The sequence below is a fragment of the Nelumbo lutea genome, chromosome 3 (assembly GCF_056320005.1).
Source record: "Nelumbo lutea isolate HS-2025 chromosome 3, American lotus-T2T, whole genome shotgun sequence".
In the NCBI taxonomy this organism is placed as follows: Eukaryota; Viridiplantae; Streptophyta; class Magnoliopsida; order Proteales; family Nelumbonaceae; genus Nelumbo; species Nelumbo lutea.
In genome coordinates, this window is record NC_142686.1 from 104,062,968 (window position 1) to 104,090,644 (window position 27,677).

At 38.4% G+C, this 27,677-nt stretch overlaps 1 protein-coding gene across 5 annotated transcripts; it reads left to right on the top strand.

Moving 5' to 3' along the window:
* On the top strand, positions 1 to 24,680 carry LOC148867321 (cyclin-L1-1-like). Of its 5 annotated transcripts, XM_088975715.1 has the most exons (12): positions 2 to 225; positions 327 to 411; positions 493 to 583; positions 13,972 to 14,159; positions 14,261 to 14,342; positions 14,502 to 14,642; positions 15,004 to 15,173; positions 21,956 to 22,229; positions 23,026 to 23,443; positions 23,547 to 23,588; positions 23,673 to 23,790; positions 24,121 to 24,680. In XM_088975715.1, the coding sequence occupies exons 4-11, from the start codon at positions 14,008 to 14,010 to the stop codon at positions 23,744 to 23,746; spliced, it is 1,353 nt and encodes a 450-aa protein (XP_088831841.1). In that variant the 5' UTR covers positions 2 to 225; positions 327 to 411; positions 493 to 583; positions 13,972 to 14,007; the 3' UTR covers positions 23,747 to 23,790; positions 24,121 to 24,680. The 5 variants fall into 5 exon arrangements, with proteins under 5 accessions (XP_088831839.1, XP_088831841.1, XP_088831838.1 ...); XM_088975713.1 differs by lacking the exon at positions 24,121 to 24,680 and having other exon boundaries at positions 1 to 225; positions 23,673 to 24,015; XM_088975712.1 differs by having other exon boundaries at positions 134 to 411.
* Positions 24,681 to 27,677: the final 2,997 nt, after the last annotated feature.

The following is a 27,677-nucleotide window of genomic DNA, read 5'->3' on the forward strand; positions in this document are numbered from 1 at the left end:
TGAATTTTTCAGGAACCTAATTGGAATAAGTCGTGAAAAAGCTTGATTTGTATGTAGTCTCAGCTTGGATAGAAATTTCAATTTCCTTCCATGGGCTTCGGAATGAAAGTTGGTCCATTGCAAAAAATAAAGTATGTAGTTTGCGCTTTGTGGTACGAAAAATATTTGTGCCCCACACATCTCCCCTTTTCTCTCTCTAGCTAGTAGCAACACGGCTACACCGAGGTCTCGCACTCTCTCTCCCTCTCTCTACACAACATGAAATATTGCAGTGAAAATCTCTCTCTTCTTCTCCTTCTTCATTTGAGATTCATTTGTGTTTTCAGCTGGTATTAATCAGTGAAGGACGAGAGATACAGTTGAGGTACTACCGACCTTTACACAACACGAAAATAGTTGTAGGAGTGAAAGGTAAGATCCATCTCTCGCTCTTCATCTTCTTCTTCATTTTTGCACTGACGAACGATTCATTTGTGTTTTCTGTCATTTTAGGGCATTAATCAGTGAAGGACGACAGAGACAGTTGATTCATTTGTGTTTTCTGCCATTTTAGGGCATTAATCAGTGAAGGGCGACAGACACAGTTGAGTTACAGCCGACCTCACCCACTTATATTCCACCTCTATTTAGGGGTTTTTTTTCCTGCCATTTTAGGGCTATTCTGGACAGTATGATTCATTTTAGGGCGTTTTCTCTGCATAAAAACTTGACAGGAATTGAAGATTAGAAGGTCTTAATCTTGTTTAATTTTGAACTCAACTAGATTCTGTTTTTCTTCTAGTTTGTTTGTCATTTTTCTTCTGGTTAATTGAACTCATACCTCATCCTAATTTTCTTAGGTCCACTGTAAAACTCCGCTCTGTCATGATGCAGAGGATTGTTAGTCCAAACAAAAATTTTGTTTTAGACATCCTCTCCATCTTCGTTTCTATGTTTGGAGATTAATCCCAAGTGGACCAATACACGCATGAGACAACGGAAGCACCCGGTTTTTGTTGAAGGGATGGAAAGAACTGAGATCAACAACTCAGATAGAGAGATGGGTTGGCCATGGCTGTGGAATTTGTCTGGTATACCTAACTAAATGACACGCTTCAGGGTCATGGTGCTCATGAAGTTTAACAAGTGGCTCCACACATGGGTTTCTAGCCTTCAGCAGCCCATTAGCTCCCTCTTCTATAAATTCCATGAGATCAACTCCTTGAGTGTGTGTAGGAGGGCATGGGAGGAGGGAAGTGCTGTAGGGTTAGTATATTCATGGACATATGAACACTCAGTGGAAAATGAGAGCTCTTTATCCCGACCTGGCTATGTCCAATGCCCAAGTAGCACTCACTTATCCCAGCAAGAGAGTAATCCAAAAATCTCTTTTAAAGATTTAGTCTTGTTTAACTAAGCTCTTAGAGGAGTAGGAAAGAAAGAATAAGAGCAAAGAAACAAAGAGAACAAAGGAAGATATATTTGGGGAAGGAAGACTTCTTGTATTGCTACATATGGTCTTGCAAATGATGGAAGGAGACCTATCTATAGTGATTCCACTTCTTTAACCATTAATACGTACATGGCACATCATATACACAATAATCTTTTTTCTAAGCATGCCACTTATCCCTTAAGTGCCATCTTACTCGATTTAAGTGACACCTTTTATTTAGCTTATATGTCACTTCATGGTATTGGTGAGGTGTCCTTATATGAATTCATCCATTTGTGTCCCATGAAGGTAAAGCCCATTTTTAAAGCCCATTGATGGTCTTCATGTGGTCATTTATGAACAAACTTAACCTTGTAGAGCTCATACTGGTACAATCGCCTTTGCTGGGTTAACTTAACAAACAGTTTAAGGTTTTTTTTTTTTTTTTGATCAATAACAAAGAACTTTCATTAATTAAGTATAGAAAAGATTTAAATACAATGGTGGGGGGAGGTAAACTCTCTTAACTCTCCCCCAAAGAGAAAATTACAATGTAGCGCAAAACAAATGACTTCTTCCCACCCCTTGTTTGGATAATGCGTCTGCAAATGAATTGGCACATCTTTTAACCCACTGCATACACACTTCCATTCCTTGAGTTAACCACTTGAATTATCTTCATTCATTAATGTATGTCCAAGACCCATCATTTGCTTTCTCTATCCAGCCACCAATTACCACTTGTGAATCTCCTTCAATGATCAACCTATTTATATTTAGTTCTTTAGCCCTTTTCACCCCCACTAACAAAGCCAAAATTTCTCCTCTCAATGAATCACCGAATCCAATTAGTCCCGAAAAAAGAGCTATCATTGAACCTACCTCCAATCTAAAAACACCTTCAACCCCTAATGGCCATAGATTTCCTTCACTGCTCCTATCAAAGTTGAGCTTGATAAAGCCTTCCGACAGGGGATGCCATGAAGGATGGACGATGATTCTGCTTGGAGCTGAAGCTGCTATTTCTTGCCAGTTGTTCACAATGGTCTCTAGGGGAGCATCATCAAATATGTTCCATGTCTTTACCCATTGGGCAACCCTCAAAGTAATCACCTCTATGATTGTTTCGCTGCTTGTTTCCTTTTCAGCAAATATTCTTTGGTTCCTTTCGTCCCAAATTGTCCAAAAAACCACTGCCCTGGTGCACAAATGCACATCCATAGGATTCTTACCCACTTTTTGATCTAACTACCAATAGAATAGACAGAGAGGCTTTGAATGCTTGAAGGGGGAGTCCACCTACAACCAAATAAAGAGATAAACCTTTCCCCAATAGACTTGTTCATGGGCCAGGTAGCCTTACGGGCCAACCTGATCTAAGTCAGGCTTGGACAGGATTTCAGGCCCGTGGGCTCGGGCCTAAAATATCGGGCCCAAACTTATTTCGGGCTGCGCTCGGGCTTTCTCTAAAAAGCCCGACCTGACTTAATAATGTATTATATAATACAAATATATTTTATATAAAAACACACACACACACACATATATATATATATATATATATATATATATATATATATATATATATATAAAATAAATTTTCTTCTCTTTTTTTCAAGTAATTGTGAGATCTTTCATTATATTTTAAGGTTTTGAGGTCTTTTAATATAAGTAAAATAGCTTTTAATTGAATAAAAAAGGAAAAAAATCTTTTTTTTTTCCAAATTTTTGACTGGGCTTGGGCTTTATATAAGGGCTGGGCTCAGGCTTTATATGAGGGCCGGGCTCGGGCTTAAGACCTACCTTGATGGTCTCGGGCTTTGGCATATTCTGTTAATGTAGAGGCAAAGCTCGGCCTGGCCCAACCTGTGAATAGGTATAGTCCCAAATAGAAGGAGTAAAGGGGCAAGATATTAGTATGTGAAAGCAATACTCACCATTGGCTTTACAAAGGGTACATCGGTTCGGGAACAAACATAAAAAAGGCTTCTTTCGTTGAATTTGATCACAAGTATTAATTCTTTACATAGCTATTTCCCAACATAGTGCTCCAACCCAAGGTGGGACCGGTCTCCCCCACACTTCTTTAGTAGGAAAGGGATTGGTAGGATTAGGAGTAGATTGAATTAGGGCATTGGATAAAGAGGCATAAGTGAAAGAGCTAGAAGAGGAAACGGTCCAAATCCTAGAATCCACCCTAGAAGGGTCCAAGAAGACCTTTTGAAGAACCTGAATCAAAGACAACACCAAATCCAACTTTGATTCTCTGAGACCTTGTCGAAACCCCAAATCCCAATTAAGCTCAGGCCTTGGGCCAAAGGAGGAAACAAAGGTGGAGGAAGGCTTATTTTTGGATCTAGAAAGAGAGAATAAGGAAGGGTTGGTCTTTATGCGGTATCTCCCCCACCCACATGTTCCCAAAACCTCACCAAATTTTCGGAGCACAAGTTATACATGACAAAGGGTAGAAAACAAGGATGGCATGAATAGCTTTCCAAGGTGCTGCTGTACTATCTTGGGCCGAAATTCTTGTGTCCTAGCCCTTAGTCGCCAGCCCATGTATGCTCTTTATCACCTTTGTCCACAACTTGTTCGATTCACTGAGAATCTACTCAACCATTGCCCCAACAAAGCTGTATTCCTCTTTTAAATGTTCCCAATACCTAGACCCCTTGAATCCTTACTTGTACTTACCACTTCCAGTCTAACCATATAGTCCCTCTTTTCCTCTCCAGGTTCTCACAAAAAATCCCTTGTTAACTTCTCTAACCTTCTACAAATCCTCACAGGCATCCTAAAATCCGATAGGAAGTAGACCGGCAGATTGTCCAAAGTTGATTTGATCAAGGTGATTCTTTCACCAAGAGAGAGGTAATTCCTTTTCTAGGAGGCTAGCCTTTTTGAGAACCTATCCATCACCGAGTTCCAAAAGTTCACGCTTCTAGGTTGCCCCCCATAGGTAGTCCCAAATAATTCAGTGACCACTGGCATACCTCACTACCCAAAATTGTTGCACATTCAAATACCTCTCAATCATCCATGTTAATGCCTGCCACACAGCTCTTACTAAAGTTAATTTTTAGATTTGACATCTTCCAAAAAACTTGGACCACCTCCTTCAAATTCCTCACCCAATTTAGATCGCATCCCTCACAAAATAAAATGGTATCATCAGCGAACTGCAAACGAGTAATAGGCACTCTTTCTCTTTCCACTCTCCAGCCTCTCACCAAACCCCTCAAATATGCTCTTTGGATAAGGATACCTAGCACTTCAGCTACTAGGGTGAATAAGAAAGGAGAGAGGGGGTCCCTTTCTATAATACCTCTAATGGTTGGAAAGTGATCCACTACTGTACCATTTAACAAAATTGAGTAATGGCATGTACTTATGCAGCCTTTAACCCACTTGCACCACCTATCTCCAAAGCCAAAGTTCCTCATCACTTCCAACAAGAAATACCAATCCATCAAATCATATGCTTTATCTGGATCGAGCTTACAAATCAAACCTTTCTTTCCAGATCCTTTTAGCTTCTCCACACTCTCATTATCTATAAGGATTTGGTTGATGATTTGCCTATCCATGACAAAAGCACCTTGATTTAAGGATATAATAGAAGGAAGCACTAATTTAATTCTTCTTGACAACACCTTAGCAATAATTTTGTATAGGCTATGGACTAGATTGATAGGCCTAAACTCCTTTGGTTAGATTGCCCCAACTTTCTTCGGAATTAGAGCAGTGAAGGTAGAATTTAATCTTGGATTTATTACCCCTTTGCTAAAAAAAATCATCAAACACCTTTTGGATATCCTCCTTCAAAATGTCTCTGTAGTCTTGGTAGAAGGCCATAGTAAATCCATATGGACTTGGTGCTTTAGATCTATCCATTGAAAAAACTGCTTCCTTTATTTCCTTCAAATCAAACCTTCGTTTAACCAACAGTTTTGCTCTCCCGATACTCTTGGCCAATCCAACCCTTCCACACAAGCCTTCCAATTAGAGGTTTTCTAAAGATATGGTTCACAAAGGCTCTAGCAATTTCGTTTTTGTTGATCAATAATCTCACCTTCAACTTCTAATTTTGAGATGATGTTTTTCCTCTTTTTGTTATTACCCAAAGCATGGGAGATTTTTGTGTTTTTATCCCCCTTTGTTGTCCATGTTTGCCTAGATTTCTATCTTCGACTTATCCCTTCTTTGATTAGAATATCCTCCAATTCCTTACTTAGTCTCTTTTTCTCTTGCTTTTCTCTTTCTCCGAAGATTACATCATTTTCTTTGCTGTCCAGAAGCTCAATATTTTCGATTACCTCTTGCTTTTTTTCTTCTAGTCTCTGGTCTCCCAAAATGCTGTACATTCCATACCTTGATTTTTTGCTTTCAACTCTTTAAGCTTATAATGGAATTTCATACCCTCCCACTAATCACTAGGGCTACTTTTTGTCCACCATTCCTTTACCTTCTTTCTAAAACCTGGGTGACACAGCCACATGTTCTCAAAACGAAAAGGGGTTAGGCCGCTTCCTCTTTAAGTCTTAACTTATCCTTGGATAGGGTGACAGGTCAATGATTAGGGGTTATCCTAGGTAAAGCCCTTGAAGCCAACTCTCTCTAGTTAGCTTCCTAATCCATTGTAAATAAAAACCTATCAAGCTTAGAGCAAATTGGGTTCGACTACAAGTTGGATCAAGTGAAATTAGTACTCAAAAGGGGTAGCACCTTCAGCTCGCAATTTATGAACTCATTGAACTTTCTCGTATTGGTGGTTACTCTTTGCCTCACCTTGTTGGATTCCTCAACAAATCTTGTCACGTTAAAGTCCCCTTCAATACACCATGTTTTGTCTAGTGATTTAAAAGGTGTGCCTTGGCGCACAAGTGAGGTGCATTTTAGGGTAGGTGCCTTGGCTAGGTCCTAGGCGTAACCCTTTCAAAAGGCGCACGCTTGATGCGCCTTGTGCCTCAAAGGGCGTGGCATAAAGGCGACTTGTAGAATCAGAAATGTGATATGTTTTACATCACATTAGCTAGTTGAAGTAATGCAATTGAGAAAAAAAGAGATTGTGGGTTTTACATGCTTGAAAATGTTTTATATGTTTGATTTTATTTTTAAATTCTCATTTGAATATGCTTTACATGTTATGTTTATGCATTTTATTTTTAGATGATAGGTTTTTTAAATAATTTATTTTTAAATTTAAGTTTATATTTTTTATTAATATTAAGTTTAATATTTTTTTTACATTTTTTTTGAATTTTTAGCTTTTTTTTTTTTTTGAATTTTTGCGCCTTGCTTCAAAAAGGCGTGTGCCTCGCCTTGTGCCTTGGGCGCAAATTGACCCCTGTGCCTTTTTTGTGCCTCGTGCTTTCAAAACACTGGGTTCGTCTCACAAATCTTGTATATCTGCTAGCTCTTTCCACATCTCATTCCTCTCTCTATACCCATTAGGTTTGTAAATGCTTGTTAACACCCATTCAAATCCATCATCCTCTTGTTGGAATTTGAGAGACACATAAACTTTCCCATCAATACCTCCCCACCTTGCAATATATTCTTCTTCCATAGTACCAACAATCCTCCACAGGATCCCCATGATGGCGACATTACCCAACCTATACCCCTAGACCTCCAAATACCTCTGGCCCATCTATCATCAAAAGCCAAGAGCTTGGTCTCTTGAAGCAGAACAACATCTGGTTTCTCCTTCTTCGGCATTCCCTTGATTAGTTCTCTCTTCCTCGTGGTCTCTAATCCTCGAACATTCCAGCTAATCAGTTACATTGATCAACTACAATTTTTATAATCCCTACATCAAACAGCCAACATACTTGCCTTCTCTTCTTCTGCCCTTACTCTCACTAAACTCCCTATCTCCCTCCACATCAAGCTTTAGCCTCTCTACCTCACTCATCTTCCTTTTTCTCACCTTCAGTTTTCTTAAGCCTTATGTTTTGTTCTAAGATTTCTTCTATTTTTTAATCAAACTATTAACCTGTGTTTTAAAACTGGATCCATTTCCTCCATAACCAGTCTAATGATGCATTAGACAAAAAAGTTATCTGTCTGAAAATTTTTACTTTGATGGCAATTTGCAATTAGAATGACTTTTTATCATTGCCAGCATATGCAGTTATGGTGCCACCTCCACTGAGTCAGAACTGACTATTGATGCTAACTATCTTGTTTAGACATGATTGATCTGGATTCCTGTTAATATAGCAGTGATAGGAACAAAGAAACCATACATTCCATCACAGGAACAGATCTGGCATTTAATTCCTGAGTGAATCCATGGGTTAACCTTAAGGTTCTCAAGTTCAAGACCATGGAGATTCTTTCTTAAATGGAACCCAACAGAGGTCAGGTTAGATTTAGTATGGTTTCTTAAATGGGAAACATACCTTAATGTTCAATACCCATGCCATGTGCCAAGGTAACATTGGCTTTTTTTCTAGCTGGTCTATTGTCCTACCCTATTCTGCCATATTAAGAGATGATATTGGTAAATCTAAACTGTTGATCAGAGTCGTCGGGCAAAGGATGCTTACCCTTGGCCATTTCTTCACTCCTCAATGTCCTCATCCATGGCAAGGGCTAAGGCTTTTTGTTCTGAAACTTGACCATAAATGGAAGGCTGGCTAATGATCATGTACTCAGTATGAGGGAACTATATGCATGCATTTTGTTTGAGGCACATTATCCAAGTGATGAGTCTTGAACCATTTGTGATGGGTTTTCTAATTTGATTTAAGAGACTAAATTAGGTTTTATTTTTTATTGGACAACAAACTTTATCTAGAAGGATGAGATAATTAACTTATTACCAACATAATGTCTTGAAAAGCCTTTGTGCTAAGTTAAGTTTTTTTTTTTTTTTTTTTCTGTTTGAAACTAGGTAACTTAAGTAGAAAAGAGTTCCTTGCTTATGCAGTATAGGTACAGATGTATGTATATATAGGGAAGCTCCTTTTGCCAAAAAAAGTGTATGTATATGGAAGCAGGTTGGCTAGTTGGATCATTTAGTGAGCTTTTATTAAGGACCAAGAAATCTTCTTACACATGACAAAATTAGTTTGGAGCTCAAAAGGAGTCTCGAAGTTCCTATTCCCCACCCAATATTTATTGAAAATATTTTGGCCCAAAACATATTGCCATTTGTTTATCGGTCCATTTTACATTAAAAATTTAAATCTTGAAAATGTAAATGTAAGAAAGTGTATTATGGAGGAAAAATCAACATGTATGCTCTTTCTAGGGATTTAAGATGTAGAGTGATATTGTCATACATACACTACTTATTACCTCATAAGTATACCTCTATTTATACATTTCCAGACCTTAAAATGAACCCATTGTCCTCGATCATTTGATTCCTGTGAATATTGAATTCTTGAAATTTGAAGTAACAAAATCCTTTAAAGCAAGACATACTTTTTCTTGAAAATATTCAAAAAATAAAATAATATTAATACAAAAAAATGCAAACTTTTGGTACCAAAAGAATATAAAAATAATGCAAACTTGTTTTTTAAAAGGAGTTAAGTGTTTTAAAAAGTCCATTGACCTAAATAAACTTAACATGAATATATTTAAAGTGAAAATGTAGAAGTAAAAGCATACATATGTGAATTGTGCTTAAGTGCTTCAAACACTCAACAATTCAAGCGTGTAAAACATTCTATCTGGTTATCATCATCATCTCTTGGTTGCATTGCTTGAGGTAGCTAGTGTGATGTTAAACATCTTGCATTTCTAATTCTAGGAGATCTGCCCTGTACCTCTGTAAAGGCTCCTTGAGGCAAGCCCAAAAATGTATATGCAAGGGTTTGGGGCAGTTCCCCTAACTTAATTTTTTTGTCCTATATATATATATATAAAGATTGTTTTTTTCTTTTGTGATTTTAATTGCAGTTCATTCTCTTTTACGATTAGGACTTGCATATTATTTGATGAAAAAAGTCTTGTATTAACTATTAAGAAGGATGAGGAAACCTGGCTGTTCTTGCAAGGTGCCAACCAGCTGGTTGGTAAGGTCTCCTGCTGGTCGTAACAGAGACTTGGGATCAAATCCCACCTGCACCTGGGTTGGGGGATGGGCTACTCCCAGTTGTGTAGCCCTTCAAAAGAAAAAAAAAAGACTGTTCTTCCAGGCAGCAAAAATTGTCCAACACAATTCCTCTCATTACTGGATGATCAATTTTGAGTATTGTCTCTTATGGATGTCCAAAGGAATACCATTGTCTTTGTTGGGGCCCTTATTTCTCAGATCCAATTCTGTGGGACAGCTTTAAAGTCTGTTTCCATCAGCTTGTTGTAAAAAGACCTCAAAGTAAATAGCTCATCTCTTGCTTGCTGTCCACTATCTTCTTTCCATGGAATTTGGCTGAGGGATTTCGTGACTAAGCATCTGGAGGGGGGGGGGGGGTTAGCTCTTCAGATTCCTAATAAAAAAAATTCTCCTAAGCCTAAGGGCCCAAACTAGTTGGCTTCTCACGCTGTCATAACAGTCTTTAATGGTCACATTCTGGTCTTGAACTACTAACATTAGGTGTAAAAAAACACCTTTACAAGTGGGGCAAATGGATGATATGGACTGTGCATTGAATGGCCAATCCAGTGAATCTGATGGATAATTTGTATTGGTGATGGTGTTCCTCCATATGGCAGAAATAGGTGGTCTCATGTAGGGAGGCTCCATAGTGAGCCTTTTTTTAGTAGTCCATAAAAATAGATACATAAAAGTACAATCGGCTTAACTGAAAAAGTCTTGTCACAATTGTATGGATTGGCTAAATGAATCTTGTTTCATGCCCTTCCACTGTATTCAAGGGCCATATCCCATCTAAATCCTCAAATTGTTCCTCACTAACTCAACCCATGTCCCTTTTGGCCTGCCCCTAGCTCCTCGAAAACCATCAACTTGAACTTGATAACCTCTTATATGTGCAGTAGGCAGTCTTCCATCCACATGCATGTGCATGCATGGACATACATATGCATATGCATAGGCAGAGCATTTCAGCAATCTTCTTATGGTTATATCGTCTTTTCTTAATTCTTACAATGCTTATTTTTACTTCTCTTTCCCTTCAGTGTTCAAGATAGACTGATAAAAAGTTCGAAACACTTAATTCTTCCTTGATCTTATTTATGTGGTGATGCTGATTATAAAAAATATTATTTATGTGGTGTATGCGTATTCACACCACATACAAAAGAGAGCTACATACTCCACTTGTTGCCGCACACATTACAACAAACACATCAGCTAATGCCTTTTACATTGGTCTAGGCTTGATTGCCAATGCTATATAGGGTGCAACTTCGGCCGGCTGCTGGCTTGGGTTGGGATTTTGTTAAAATTTGAACGAGTCCTCCCTGGAAACCCAGGCCTGATGCAGTCTAAATTGTTCAAATCGGGTACCTTACTTGCACCTTTGATACTATAACTTTGAACGCATGCACGCGTATCTAGGTGATGCAATTTCATTAAAAAAAGAACTTTGAGTTGTTTTGAAGAACAGGGAGATATAAGGCAAAATGAACTCCCAACACCCAAGAGAGCTTCAATGTGATGAGTCGATGACTAATTGTTTTGTCCTATCTAGGTGATGCAATGACTAGTTCGTGCCTAGGTGTTGGTTAGTTGAAGAAATAAAATATGTTCTATGTTCAAGATAAAGAACTTTGAGTTGTATTGAAGAACAGGGAGATATAAGGCAAAATGAACTCCCAATACCCAAGAGAGCTTCAATGTGATGAGGCAATGACTAATTGTTTTGGCCTATCTAGGTGATGCAATGACTAGTTCGTGCCTAGGTGTTGGTTAGTTGAAGAAATAAAATATGTTCTAAGTTCAAGATATTGATGCTATCTCATAAATAAGTTAATTTAGACAATAGCCATGCAAGAAAAGAATGATATGAACGTTTAGTTTACAGTGTTTATTTTGCAACCTTGCCTACCAAGTGCATTTGCTAGGAAAATCATACACATATCAAACTTAAAAACCTTTACATTAAGGATATTAGATCTTTGGCAATACAAAGTCAACATAACAATCTATAAATAACTGTATCAGAAGCACTAGGTTGAAAATATGAGGAATTACTTTTATATGAAGAATTCCTTTTATGGGAGGAGAGGAATTCAAGGACCTTTTCTGAAAAGGAAAGGAATAAAGAAGTTATCATTGAAGTAATAACAGTCAGGGTGGTGCATTTGTTAAAATCCTTGGACCTGTTTGTTGATGTCTCTACGGATATGCTGCTGTGGTGACCCACTAGCCTCTGGGTTTATAAAATTAAATTTTGATGGTAGCAGTGAGGGCAATCTAGGGCCCGCAGGAGTAGGAGGTGTCTTCAGAGATGACAATGGGAAGGCGATTGCAATGTATTCAGGTCCCATTGGGGTTGGTGGCTCTTTCAGTGCTGAGGTTTATGCTGTAATGGAAGGCCTAAGGAAGATAAAGGAGCTGAATATTCAAAAGCTAGTTGTTGAAGGAGACTGAAAGTTGCTTTTGAGCTGGTTAGAGAAGGACAATTGACTTTGGAAATATGCCAATGAGAGGAGGGATGTTAAGTGGCTAATTAGGGGGTTGAAAATTCAGTTTCTTTGGGTGAAGGGAACTGCAAATGCCTTTGTAGATACATTGGCAAAGTAAGGGGTAGGAAGGGATCAAATGTTTTGGGCTATATTGTAATTCATTTTCATGTTCTCTTGGGGAGAGTTAGTCTTGTTATCTCTCTCTGGAGTGCTGTAATTATCTTTTTCTTTAATAAAATGAGTTTATGTTATTGATAAAAAGAGTCCAAGTTAGCAAGATTTTAGGGTTATCTTTTTTGGAGGGAAGAATTTGCAAGAAAAGTGTTTCAGGAGTTGGAAGAAGATCCGGTGAACAAATTAAGCTTTAAGGGGTAGAGCAGATTGCTGAAAAATATTTTGTTTTGATGCTGCTTTGGGTTGCTTTTGGGGTTTGTGTTTGGATTTTGGTTTTTTGGTCCTTGTTTTTTTCTGTTTGTAAGGGTTGGGAAAGAAAATTTTGTATTTGAAAAGATTGAAGGGTTTGGGTTCGAGTTTTGTTTCTTTTTGGGTAATATCTTATCACCTTGGTATAATTGTTTTTCCTTCATTTTCTAATAAAATTTTCTTTTTCATTTACTTTAAAATGTTCTCCTAGTATGGTTTATATCTTTATCTTTCCTTTATCCCATCTTTGCTAGTTTATAGAATCCCTTTTCTCCCTCTTTAGTGCGTAATTTATGATAAATTTCATCATATACCCTAAGTTTAACTTTAACCTTTTACTCTATTTTTTTATGATTTTATATTTTTCCCAATTTTTTGCATATCTAGTCTTTTGCCATTCGTTGTAATATGCTCATTTTAATTTGATAATATTTTGAACCTCTTCATTCCACCACCATGTTTCTTTACCACTTTTCATTTCCCTTTGAAATTTCCCAAAATATCCTTTTCTACTTTCTTTATGCAGTTCATCATTTCAAGCCATATATCATTAGCCTTTCCATCTAAATTCCATTTTCATCATACTATCAACTTGTATCTAAATTGAGCTAGTTTTTCTTCTTTTAGGTTTTTCCACCTAATTCGTGGACACCTTTTTTTTTTCCCCCATCTCTCTCTTGCATTTAGGCTATGTTTGGTTTGGAGGAAAAGGTATTTGTATAGGTTTCCCTACCATTCCCTTCATTTCCCTACCTTTTCCTTCAAAGCAAACACAACTTTAGAAGAAAATTAGATCTGTAATAATAAGAGAAAAAAATGAGGTCTCGAAGATAGATGCAGACACAAGAGAGAAGAAGAAGAAGAATGAAAAGAAAGGGAGGAGAAGAACAATTCAATGATCTTTCTAGTCCCTAAGTACTTTTAACTAAAACTAATGAATTGTGGGTAATTACAAGATACCCTTAATATGACGGCCAGCTCTTAAAGCAAATAAAGAAGGGTTAACAAGTGTATATAATTGAGGCCCATTGACATAAAATAAAAGCTAACAAAAAGAGGACAAGTAATAAAAAGATTAGCCGACTAAGACACATCCGGCCTAATATCTCTACACATTTCCTAATGTGCACATCTACTACCACTAATCTATGTTGTGTGGTCAAGCTTTCACTTGGAATAGCTTTGCAATCCTTACAAGTCATTTGTTTTGTTCTCCTAGTGATGAAAAAAATTATTTTATTTATTTTTAATCCACTTTTAAATGCTATTAAGTGTTCATCTTTCTCTTGAAATAAAGTGTTTGGAATTGCCATATCCTAAGTTACTGCAAATTCTAAGATTGTATATCTTATTTCATTTCTCTCCCAAACCCAGATCCTCCGTGCACCATATCGTAATAATATCTTGCAGTTCTTTTCCCCATATGCGCATTTAAGTCTCCATAAAAACCTTCATTTGGAATTTCTTGTATTAATCCTTACAAGTTTTCCCAAAATTGTCATTCGGAATTTCCTGGTCTAAACTTTGTATTCATTTTTTCTTCTATCATTTTTAATATCTGAAGTTTGGTTCTTTATGTGCAGAGGTTCATTTGTTCCTGTTGAAGCCTTTTCTTGACAATGATTTACACGGCGATTGATACATTCTACTTGACGGATGAGCAGTTAAAGAACTCACCTTCTAGGAAAGATGGAATAGATGAAGCAACTGAAACTACCCTTCGAATATATGGCTGCGATCTGATCCAGGAAAGCGGCATTTTGCTCAGATTGTATCCTTATTTATTTTCTACTGACTTGCTGAATTTTGTGTCTTTTGTTTTGTTTTCCTTTTCCTATTCTTTGTTTTTTCTTTCCTTAAAGTTATTCATAGGCCTCAGGCAGTAATGGCTACAGGGCAGGTTCTGTTCCATCGCTTCTACTGCAAGAAGTCTTTTGCCCGCTTCAATGTGAAGGTTTCATCCTCTATTCATTTCTTCTTTGGTGATGAGCATAGTCCTTGCTTTTTTCTTGCTTATTTTTTCCTTATTCTGAATACTTTTGTCAACACTATACTGGTCAGCATTTCTTCTTTGTGTGTTACTTTTAAAAGATCTGAGTTTACTTTTCTGCAGAGAGTTGCTGCTAGCTGTGTTTGGCTTGCTTCAAAGCTGGAAGAAAACCCTAGAAAAGCAAAGCAGGTTCTCATTGTATTCCACAGAATGGAATGTCGGAGGGAGAATCTACCTATAGAACATTTGGATGTCTTTTCTAAGGTTAGACTGAATCAACTTTGTGAGCCCTTGTTTGCCTGAATAAGCTTTACATCGAATGCTTATTACATGTAATATAAAGTCTTGAGGTGACTTGCCTAAAGGAAATAGATGAAAAACACCAAATGTATTATCTGCTTTTGCACCATAATTGCCTTTTAGTGTTATTGATTTCCCAAGGTGATAAATTCTGTAACATGTTTTGCTCCTCTTGTCAGTATTAGTAACAATGCTGGGGTGTAAACTTTTCTGCGGAATTTGGTTGATGTTAACACTGCATGGCATCTGCATTAGTGGAAATCCTGATATGGATTCTTTCTGCAGTAAGTGTTTTTTGTCTAAATTTTCTTCTCTTTTCTTACAGAAATATTCAGAGTTGAAGGTGGATTTGATTAGAACAGAAAGGCATCTGCTGAAGGAGATGGGTTTCATCTGTCATGTTGAACATCCTCATAAATTCATATCAAATTACCTTGCCACACTTGAAACACCTCCAGAGTTGAGGCAAGAAGCCTGGAATCTAGCAAATGACAGGTACTTTAATAAGTTGCTATCTGTATCTGTTTAAATTCTTAGTTGTTAATTTAATTCTCAATGCCTGGCTTGAGGCTTGAGCTTTTATCTTGGCAATTCCGAGAGGCCATTGAAACTTATTTCAATTTGGAAACATAAAGTTTGGATATATTTGCTGTAGTTTTTTCCATGCTCCATAAATTGCATTCACTATGAAATGCTTTTTAACGGAGTCTTTACAATGGGACAGAAATCCTCACCCTTCTTTAACAATCGAAAAGAATTCTTTAGAAATTGGGAACATGTAACAGGTTTCTTATATTAAGGATAAAAATCAGGGGTTTGAAAATTAAATTTTTAGTCACGAGTACATGGTGATGACCTTCAATCAGTTGCTCCACTTAGGGGTGCAACTGTCCAAGATAGGCCAGGTAAGTTAGTTGAGAGTCCAAGCTAACCTAACCGTGTTGTTTGGGTTGATCTCGGGGTGGATTCATTGTGGCCCAATTTCTTCATCCTGTCTTGCTTAATAAAATATTTTCATTCCTTAGAATTTGTAGAGAACAGTGATGTAGGCCCCACAGCTGTGGTTCCACTCTGTTCGTAGGGTAGAATGTAGCTAGTCACAGCAGCTGTGGTTATTTTTCTGTTCTGTTTTTTCTAGTTTCAGTTTTATATTGTTTGTTATTTGTTAGCAGTTATGATGTAAACACCAAGGGCAGATATGTCCTTTCATGTAACTAGCATAACCTATATATATTAACTTAAAGTGGCGGCGGTGGAATATTTGACATTCTGTTCTTCTCCTAAAATTCTGTGTTCTATTGCTCTTCCACCACTCTTTCCTCTACATCTTCTTCACATTCTCTTCTCATCGAACCTGAAATCTCTTAGTGACCAAGACTGAATAGCAGTCTTGACAACCTACATGGTATCAGAGCCATGTTAGGGTTTTTCATGTGAGTCTAATACCAGCCGACCACATGAGAATCTCCTAGGACTGAAAGCTGAAGAGGAGTTCGCAGACTGATTCTTGGAGATCGCCAGAGGTACTAGCAGCTGTTGGAAACTTGCTAGGGTTGCAGAGTGTTGGTGGTCAGGAAGGATCAGAGGAGACTAGGGTTCAGGTAACCCTAGAAGGCAGCGAACTATTTTTCCCTTGTAAGTTGTTACTTTTTTAATAGAAGTTCTTTAAGAGAAGATAGGTTGGGCCTATCTGGAGGGGAAGGCCGAACCATTCTAGCTCTTTCTCTCTTCGATTTCCTAGGGTTTTATAGCAAACCCTGAACCGAACTGTGTTTCTCTCTACTCTAGGGTTTGAAAGTGATCTGCGGCAAGCCCTAGTGGTTGACTAAACCCTGTGATCTACCTAGAGCTACTCTTAAGTTGATTGGTAGGTCCGATCAGATTCTAGGGTTTCTTATTACTGCAAGCTCATCTATACAGTTTGGACTGTGCGACTGAATTGCTTCCTTTCAGGACTGATTAAAACCCTAACTTTCCCTAGCATATCGGTTTTTGTTTTAAAGCTGTTTTCAGAGTTCTAAGAGGGTTAGAGATCTACGGACAACTATTGCTGTGTTGGCTAGTTGGTTTCAGATCAGAATTACTTCGGTTTTGTGCACATACACTGACAATACAGATCGGGCCTATACTGTTTTGATTGTGATTGGTGACTCAAGTATTGTTTTTGAGACTTGACAGAAATAGAGTCTAAGATTCAGGCAGAAGGCAGTCTTGGGAACATCAGTTATGGTGGTGTTTCTGAGATGGGTGGTCAGATTACGGCCGTAAAGTTTGATGGATCAAACTATTTGGAATGGGCCCAATTAGCCATGATGGCTATTGGTGGAAGAGGTAAATTAGGGTACCTCCTGGGAGATATGAAAGAACCTTCCAAGGGAGACCCGACATATACCAAGTGGATGCAAGAAAACTACTTGGTTATGACATGGCTGTGTAATTCTATGCAGCCTCATATTAGCCGGAACTATTTGTGGCAAAGACAACCAAGGAGATATGGGATGTTATGAAAGAAACTTACTCCCAATCCCTTAATGTTGCCAGAGCATATGAATTGAAATGTGAAGTGAACACCCTTAAACAAGGAGAGAAACCGGTATCAGTCTACCTCTCTACCTTGAAGTCCCTGTGGCATGGGATTGATCACTTAGAGACTCTTGAGTGGGAGAGTCCCAAAGATGCTCAGACCCATAGAAAGCACATTGAGACAAACGGAGTGTTTGAGTTCCTGGCGGGACTGAACCCAGAATATGATATTGTGAGGCAGCAGATTTTGACTAGAGACAGTGTGACTCTCTCTCAGGCCTACTCATTTGTACACAGTGAAGAAACTAGAAGGAAGGTTATGATGCAACCCGTATCAGCCTTTGTAGCGGCTACACCCAAATCAGGGGGTGATTCAGAGAAGGACAGGTGGAAGACAAGAAGGATGTAGTATGTGAACATTGTAAGAAACCCAAACATACAAAAGAGATATGTTGGAAACTGCATCCTCACTTGGTTCTTGCGAAGTTAAGAAGAAGGGCATTGCTCATGTAGCCATGAACACTGATTCAACATCCTCATCTGGCACAAAAGGAACATCTTTGGAGACCTTAGCTGCAGTTCGGGCTGCCCTAATACAGCTAGAAAAGGAGGTTGGAAATTCAGCTCAGCCACCACAGCCTCCATCAGCCCCTGTCACATCTGCCTTCGCCCATTCAGGTACTCGAGCTTCAGCCTATCATGCTTTAGTTCCAGGTACTACTGAGCCTTGTTGGGTAATAGACTCAGGTGCATCTGATCACATGACTAGCTTGCCTTCACTATTTACTATTTACTATTTGTCTTCTGGTAGAGATAAGGTATCTATTGCTGATGGCTCCCTGGTTCCTATTTCTGGGAAGGGTGACATCAAGCTTTCAAATACTATGTCCCTATCATTTGTTTTGCATGTGCCTAAGCTTGATACTAACATTCTTTCAGTCAGTAGTATTACCAAGCATATGAACTGCTCAGTAACCTTCTTCCCTGACCGATGTGTTTTTCAGGACTTGGAGACATAGAAGGTGATTGGGACTGGCCGTGAGACGAATGGGATCTATCTGCTCGGGGAGCGGTTTCGTCAGGGAGAGTCAGTAGAGAAGTTATCTTTTGTTTCTTAGAGTGTGAGTCTGGTTATGCTTTGGCATAACCGATTATGTCATTTGTCTTTTCGATCTTTACAAAGTCTGTTTCCTACTTTATTTGAGTCTATTGAGTTGTCTCAACTACAGTGTGAAAGTTGTGAGTTTGCTAAGCATTGTAGAAAGCCTTATTTATTGAGTAATAAAAAGAGTGATAATTCTTTTGATATTGTGCATACTGACATTTGGGGGCCTTATCACATCCCTTCCATGGGTGGGTACAAATATTTTTTGTTATTTGTTGATGACCATACCCGTTTTTCTTGGGTTTATCTCATGCGTTCACGAGATGAGATACCTTCCCTGACCCAAAATTTTCACCAAATGATTCTAACCCAGTTTGATGCCAAGATCAAAGTTCTTCGATTTGATAACGCAAAGGAATACTTTGCCAAATCATTGACATCTTATCTTCATCATGGGGTTATCCACCAGAGCTCTTGCCCTCATACACCTCAGTAGAATGAAGTTACCGAGAGGAAGAATATGCACATTTTGGAAGTGGCTAGAAGCCTCATGTTTACTTCCAATGTCCCTATTCGCTTCGGGGGGGATGCTATCCTCATGGCGGTATACCTTATTAATCGGGTCCCTTCCAGGGTCCTTGATATGCGATCTCCTTTTTCGCTTCTACACCCACGTAAGGACTTGTTTTTTATTCCACTTAAGACATTCGGTTGCACTTGTTTTGTTCAGCTTCTCGGACCCCATCCCTCCAAGTTCGAACCCAAAGCCTCCAAATGCATCTTCCTTGGTTATGCACAAACTCAAAAGGGTTATTGCTGTTATGGTCCTGTCTCCGGGAGGAAGTTTGTCTCCATGGATGTCACTTTCTTTGAGGGGACACCCTATTATCCTCGGGTTGCCCCTCAGGGGGAGAGTAGTGAGAGTGGGGGTTTGAGTTCTTGTCTTCAGGGGGAGAGCAGTGAGAGTGGGGCCGTTCTTTTACCTATTCCATTGGGTGATGAGAGCCGCAATGGTGAGGGTGGTCAGAGGGATTAGGAGTTGAGGGAAAGCTGCAATGGTGAGGGTGGTCAGCGGGATCAGGAGTTGAGGGTTTATCACAGGTGGTGCAGGCAGGTTGATCCTGATCATCAGCAGTCCATACCAGCTCCAATCTCTTTTGCAGCTCCAGGTCTAGATACTTCAGTCCCAGAGCCCACAGAGACTTCCCCTACAGATGATCTTGACCTTCCAATTGCAGTCCGTAAAGGGAAACGACATTGTACCACATCCATAGCCCACTGTATTTCCCACTTTTTATCCTATGATCGTCTATCTCCTACCTACAGGTCCTACCTTAGCTCCATTTCCAATGTCCCTATTCCAAGAACAGTTCAAGAAGCCCTATCCGTCCATGAATGGAAAGATGCACTGCAAGTTGAGATGGATGCTCTGTTGAAGAACAACACCTGGGAGGTAGTTGATTTGCCAAAAGGAAAGAAACCAGTTGGATGCAGATGGGTATTTACGGTGAGGCATAATGCAGATGGATCTATTGAGAGGAACAAAGCTCGGTTAGTTGCAAGAGGGTTTTCACAGACTTATGGCATAGATTACTTGGAGACATTTGCACCGGTAGCCAAGATGACTACTATTCGAGTTCTCTTGTCTCTTGCAGCAAGTCACACCTGGCCTTTATACCAAATGGACGTGAAAAATGCCTTTCTGAATGGAGATCTGCAGGAAGAAGTTTACATGCGTTTGCCTCCTGGATTCTATGATGCAGAAGTAGGTAAGAAGGTCTGTTGGCTCAACAAGGCTTTGTATGGTTTGAAACAGTCACCTAGGGCTTGGTTCGATAGATTCAGACTAGCACTTGTGAAGTTTGGATATGTACAGGCCCAGTCAGATCATACTCTATTCATCAAGAGGGTGGAGTCCTCTTTGACACTGTTGGCAGTATATGTTGATGATATTGTGGTCACAGGGAATGATAGCCATGAGATTGAGTCTCTTAAACAGCTTCTTCACCAAGAATTTGAGGTGAAGGACCTTGGTGTACTTCGGTATTTCTCAGAGGAAATATGTCCTAGACCTGTTGGCAGAAACTGGAAAGTTAGGTGTCAAGCCTGCAGATACACCAATTGAACAGAATCACAGGATTAGTGCCAAGAGTGGGGAGCTTCTAGAAGACAAAGTTATGTTCCAGCAACTGGTAGGAAAGCTCCTATATCTCTGCCTCACTCGGCCAGATATTACTTATGTTGTTAGTGTTGTCAGCCAGTGCATGCATTCTCCTAGAACCACACATCTTCTTGCGGCAGAAAGAATCTTAGCTTACTTGAAGAGATGCCCAGGTAGGGACATACTTTTCAAGAACAACAATCACATGAAGGTGGAGGTTTATACTGATGCAGATTGGGTTGGGGGAAGTGTTGATGACAGAAGGTCTACCTCGGGATATTGTGCCCTTGTGGGAGGAAACCTTGTCTCCTGGAGAAGTAAGAAACAAAGTGTTGTCTCCCGGTCAAGTGCTGAAGCTGAATACAGGTCCATGGCCAATGGAGTGGCTGAAATCCTATGGTTAAGATATCTACTTGAGGAGTTGGGTATTGAGTATGAGAAGCCCCTGATGCTGTACTGTGATAATCAAGCCGCCATTAATATAGCACATAATCCAGTACAACATGACAAAACCAAACACATTGAAGTTGACCGTCACTTTGTGCGAGAGAGGGTCTCATCTCAAGAAATATGCCTCCCTTACATCACATCCAGTATGCAACTAGCAGAAATTCTTACTAAAGCCGTATCAAGAAAGAAGCTAGAGGCGGAGCTATCCAAGTTGGGAATGATGAACATATACTCCCAACTTGAGGGGGAGTGTAGAGAACAGTGATGTGGGCCCCACAGCTGTGGTTCCACTCTGTTCGTAGGGTAGAATGTAGCTAGTCACAGCAACTGTGGTTATTTTTCTGTTCTGTTATTTGTAGTTTCAGTTTTATATTGTTTGTTATTTGTTAGCAGTTATGATGTAAACACCAAGGGCAGATATGTCCTTTCATGTAACTAGCATAACCTATATATATTAACTTAAAATGGCGGCGGCAGAATATTTGACATTCTGTTCTCCTAAAATTCTGTGTTTTATTGCTCTTCCACCACTCTCTCCTCTACATCTTCACATTCTCTTCTCATCGAACCTGAAATCTCTTGGTGATCAAGACTGAATAGCAGTCTTGACAACCTACAGAATTGGAATCAGCTGATTAGGGTTAACCATCTTTAACATTGGAGTACATGCATGGGGGCAAAGTTATGGTGCTTTAGGAGTAACAATGCTACACTTAACTCTTAGCCTTCAAGCACACATACATATGCGAATGGATATGTTGAGTTTGGGTTGGAAAGGGTTGCCTGAGGACCCTTGTACAGTTATCCTGGTATCGTAGCTTATTGATACCTTTGTTGGTTTGCTTTCACCTGGTTTGATTAGTTTGCTTACACACATATACACACACACACTTGCACATAGATGATACTAAATCAGTATTAGACATGATTTATCATGTTTGAGTGGTTCCTGTTTAATTCATATCTTTTAAAACACTTTGATTTTAGGTGTTTTTATGCCTTTTTAGTTGTTTACATGGACTCTTGGTCTTTGTGCAGTTTGCGTACAACCTTGTGTGTTCGTTTCAGAAGTGAGGTTGTGGCCTGTGGGGTCGTATATGCTGCTGCGCGCAGGTTCCAGGTACCACTTCCTGAGAATCCACCATGGTGGAAGGCATTTGATGCTGAGAAATCTGGGATTGATGAAGTCTGCAAAGTCCTGGCACACCTTTACAGCCTTTCCAAGGCACAATATATACCAGTGTGCAAAGATGGAGACTCGTTCACAACCTCAAGTAAGACAAAGGACCCTCAAGCTCAACAAGTTCCAAAGGTGAGCTCCCATTTTTATGCTTACTACCATGTAGACATGTTATATCAGTGTTTTAAAAGCGCAAGGTGCAGAAAAAATGCAAATGGCCTTTTTACATCCAAGATTCAAGGAGCAAGGTGATGCATAAATCTTTTTAAAGCGGAGACAAGTTTTTAAAAATTAAAAACTCCATAAATTGCAAGAAAAACGTGATAAATAATATTAATTAAAAATGCATATTTAAATTTAAAATTAAATTTTTTAAAAAGTCTATTAGGTCATATTGAAATACATAAACATAACATATAAAACATACACTAGGTGAAAATGTAAAAATAAAATGAAATGAAACATAACATGTAAACATATTTAAGCACTCGACAATTCAAGCACGTGAAACTTTTAGTCTATTTCTTTTCCAATTGCATTATTCTAAATTTATGAGCCACTTTAGATTGAGCGGCAAGCCCAAACAAATCCATGCTAGGGTCTTAAATTCTTAATTGGTACTTAAAATTGGTTTTATTATTTAGGTTTAGTTCACATCTTTTAAAAAAAATGTGTTGTATTAAGAAGAATAAATGAAAAATATTAGCAAAATGGTGGTTCTCAAAGCACCAGCAAGTGAGTGAAACACCATGTGCATACCTTTTTAAAGGAGCTATGCCTGGGCCTAGGTGAGGTTCAGGCCTTGAAATGTGCCTCGATTGTGCACCTGTTCCTGGGCATATTGCCATTTTTTTTTCGAGACTGACCTTTTTAGGTTCATGATACGGCATCCAATTAACTAGTTTGTTGTAAATTCTGCTTTGCTTAGGATGGTGTTCCAAATGGTGCAGCAGCTAGTAGTGATACCAGTGCCACCAAGGTGTCTACAGCACCGAATTCAGACTCAGGTGGGTCTAAAGATGCATTGATAAAAGCGGCCCTTGACAAACTTAAGGAGTCCAAGAAGAGTGATGATGATGTCAAAAGCGCCCCAGTAGAGGGGGCGGTTAGAGAAGAACCCCCATCAAAGCCCAAGGTCGATCACAGACAAGAAGTGGGTGGAGAAAGGAACAGGGAGAGAGAAAGGGAGAGGGATAGAGAAAGGGAGCGGGAAAGGTCAAAAGCCCGAGATCGTGACAGGGGAAGGGACTCTGACAGGGAACGTGAACGAGAAAAAGATGTGGAAAGGGACAGAGAGAAAATTAAGGAGAGAAGCCATCGTTCCAAGGACAAAGGAAAAGACTCAGGTTGGCTTCTGAATATACTTATTCTTCTTTTCTATGCTCGATGAATTTTTGGGACCTTTTCCGTGCATACCTTTTAACTTATCCTTGATGTATATTGGTTCAGGAGGTGGACATTCTGATAAATCAAGGCACCACTCATCTCGAGGTATGTTTCTTGTTCTTCAATGTTTCTTGTGGGAAGCAATTGAATGATCAATCTTCTAAATACTGTTACTTATTTTTATGTTAGATCGTGGTGACTATCACAGCTCCTCTTATTCATCCCGGGACAAGGATCGCCACAGACATCATCCATATGCATGAAACCTATGTTTTGTGTGTATCCATCCATATTCATGAATCAAAGGGTTTGTCTGTGTACTAGTCTAAATATGTTAGAAATCTGTAGCATAATTCTTCTAACAGGGTTGATGGATTTGTTTTTTCCTACCTGTTCTACCTATCAGGCATGAATCTATGCCCTTGAATAGCAGTGAAAATGGTTTTGGTTTAATCGGATTCATTTCGGAAATCTATGCATCTATAATCGAATTGGATCAAATTTAATAATGTAATATTTGGATATTGCTTGATCCGGTATGCATGTAGATGTATTAAGTATCAGATCTTTTTAAAATTTTAGCTTAATGATTTTCAGGATTATATCAGCTTTTTTTTTTTGATACTGCATATTACAGATTGCAGGGTATTAAGGAGTGGGGACAACAGGGTGCTCGTGAAGTCCACTGACCTTACTGCAGAGAGTTAAGCGGGTTTTGTTCCTGTGGCCCTATACTTGGAGTTCAGATTTCCTTTTCACACCCACCTCAAGGCATGTTGTAGCCAATGTTGTAAGACTCGAACCGGAGTAATCGGTTAATCAGGAAAGGCCATCGATTCTCGATTTCCATGATCCAACTGTGAGTCTGGGTCGAGTCTTAAAACATTGATTGCAGCTGCAGGGAACACCGAACATCTCCATATTTAGCATCACCAAGTGACCATCTTGCAATGGTGCTGGGAATGAAAACGGTGCTGTGTATGTCTGAGTTGTAAGTACCGTTTTTTGTTTGGAAATGGTGCTGCCACAGGCTGATTTTTTGGGAAAATAATACTGGTTTTGTTTGGTACAAGTGCTGTAGAACCATTTTCAGTATTGATCTATATTATCCAATGTCCAAGATGACGTCACATTGATGCTGTACCGCTGATAGCAACAGGCTGTTTTTTGAGAAAGTATTGAATTTGAGTTTCTTCAGATCACACTTACCCAATTTTCAAGGTGTGGCTTAGAGCAATGTTTTTTTTTTCTTAGAAAAACAGTATCAAATAAGAGGCTGTTTTTCGAAGCATTGCTTTTTCTAATGTAGTGCCTATGTGGCGTTGTTTTCTCAGAAAATGGCATCAATGCTAAACACCACCTTTATCTACCGTTTCATTGGTAGATTATTAGTTTAAAAGCTATGAAAAAGGTTCAAAATATCAATACGCTCGATATGTTAGTAGGGGTGTATCGAGTGAATTGATATTCATTTTTATTGTTTCTTTTTATTTTTTTATTTTTTTTGCAACCGGTTTACGGGGGTTGGTTTAGGGCTCCTCTACCCCCTGAACCGGTCAGACCTTTGATACACCCACTATAGGGGTGTATCAGAGGGGTCGAAACGATACATATTGATTGATACGTGTTGATACTTTGAACCTTGACTGTGAAGACTTATTTTGCTCTTTTTTTGTAATACACAACTTTCTATTTTATACTTAATTTTGTAGATTTATGTCAATATTGTACAGATTTGTGGAGCTTCAAACTTGAATCTATATTTTACATTTCAATTGACATAAGATTCGAATATACTTTAACCCGAATTGGATGGAGAAATTTTGGCTGTTTGTAAAAAATAGCCTGGGCTGTTTGTAAAAAATAGCTTGGGCTGTTTTGGAGCATCCTGTAAATGACATCTCATAATGAGTGGGGGTAAAATAGTATTTACACTTAATACATTTTTAGTTGATTTACAAATAAGGACCTGAATTAGTTAAGGTGTCATGTGTAAAGGCTCCCAAAACAGTCCGAGCTATTTTTTTTCCAAACAACCAAAGTGATCTGGAATTGGATAGGAGCTGTTTAAAACTGAATTGGTGGAGAGAATCAAAAGGGGGGATCCGATTGAATGGTAATATTTGTTAAGGCCACACTTGTTTGAGGTGGAAAATTGGAAAATTGAAATGGGGTAAACTTTACATCCCCGATTCGATTTTTCATGTGTCATTTTAAACTTTTCCTTCTCCACTCAATGGTCTCCTTATACGAAGAGTCGGAGAGAGCGTGAATAAGGTTCAAAGTATCGGAAACGCTATGCATATCAAAAAGGCAAATTTAAGAGATGTATCGAGATACACTTTGGATACACATGGATACGGATAAAAAATTAAGATACGCATGGAAACACATGGAAATGCTATAAATTCTCTAATAAATCACAAATAAACATCAATATCACTAAATAGAAGACATAAATGAGCTATTTATGCATAAAAATAGCACGTTTTAGTGGGTTTTATGAAAAACATATTATAATCAATAAACGGGAATTCAGGAATAGAAACATACTATCTAATTATGGACATAATAGATCAAGTAATTATTTTGCATGTTTTATTTTAATTTTCTAAAAACTAAATAATTATTTATTTTTATTCAAATAATTATTTTACATGTTTTATTCTAAAAAATAAATTAAAATTAAGAAAAATAAATATGTAAAAAAAAAATGAATGGGTTTATGGACACAATAGATAAAATAATTATTTTGCATATTTTATTCTAAATGTAAACTAAAATTAAAAAAAATAAATATCAATGATTTGATGTTTTAAAACACAGAGGTGTTCTACTACCTAGAGGTGTGAAGCATAGTTCAGAATGCAAGAGGCGTATGCTTCCTTAAGAGGAGGAAGGAGGAAGGAGAAAGGGGGGATTTCATTTTTTTTCTTTATCTTTAATAATTTTTTTTTATATTAAAAAAATGCATAACATTTGTTAAAAGGGGGGCTAACCACATTCTTTCTCCTTATCTTTTCTAACATTGGCTGAAAATGTAAAAAAAAAATTGAAAAAACATTTATTTTCACTCCTTTTTACACAACCTTGAAAAACTTATTGAATGTTGGCATTTTGCAAATTTATAAATGTTTTTGGAAAATTTTTACAATATTTGAATCTTTAGAAAGGTGAAAAGGTTTTTCGGAGGGTTTGGGAAAGAAAGAGGGCTTCTGAAATGGGTTTAGAAGCCCTCTTTCGAAATCACTTCTATTTGTGTTTTAACAATAGTAAAATCGTTGTGTATTGGCCGATACTCTATCGTATCAGTTGCGTATCGATCGATACACGACAGAAACTCACCGATACAACACCGTATGGCATTGATATGCCTTTGGCATGACGAAAAGGAATTGTACGATTGATTTCGAACCGTTTCCCGTGCCAGAAGCCTTAAGATATGGTATGTATCGGCCAATACGTGACAGAATTTTGAACCTTGAGCATGAAAAAACCTCCTCTGTCCAATGGTCTCTTTCTTCATTTCGCCACACATATTCCCAGCCTCGGATGAGAGAGCGTGAGAAGACTTCCTCGATCCAATGGTCTCCTTTTGCATCCTTTGTTTTGAGAGAGATCTTGTTTAGTTTCTTCGAATGCTACATTTCCCAGAAGGGAAGGAGTTTGCCTTCAAAGAAGAGCTTGTCGACCATTAACATCCTATCACCGATGGAATTTCTAGAGAGAAACTCGAAATCTACAATGTGCACTGGCACCTTTTCCCGTTTTGTGTCAAGCTTCTTTGGTAACTCAGAGTGCGGGCTTGTGGAGATGAAATCATTGTCTTTGATGAAATTGACAGAGAAAGAGATCTATGGGCAATCAGAGGAGAGTTTCAAGGCAGAATTTTAGAGTAGAGTTTCAAGAGGCTTTACTAGATCGACGGCAATGGGACAACCAAACAATAAACATCTCGGTTCAATTTTTTATTGATCACTAAAACGGGATCAAATTTTCCATCGGTGTAAATTTGAATTTACACTTAAAACAAATGCAGCGTAAAGGTATTAGGCAAAAAAAAAAAAGTTCAAGCGTTATTATTGATTTTTGCAGTTCAACTCTGCGGTTCAGCCGTTGATACCTACTTGATTCTGTTGTTTTTTTTTCCCAACTTTATAATGGCTGAAAAAGGTTTTCCAACTGAAATATTTA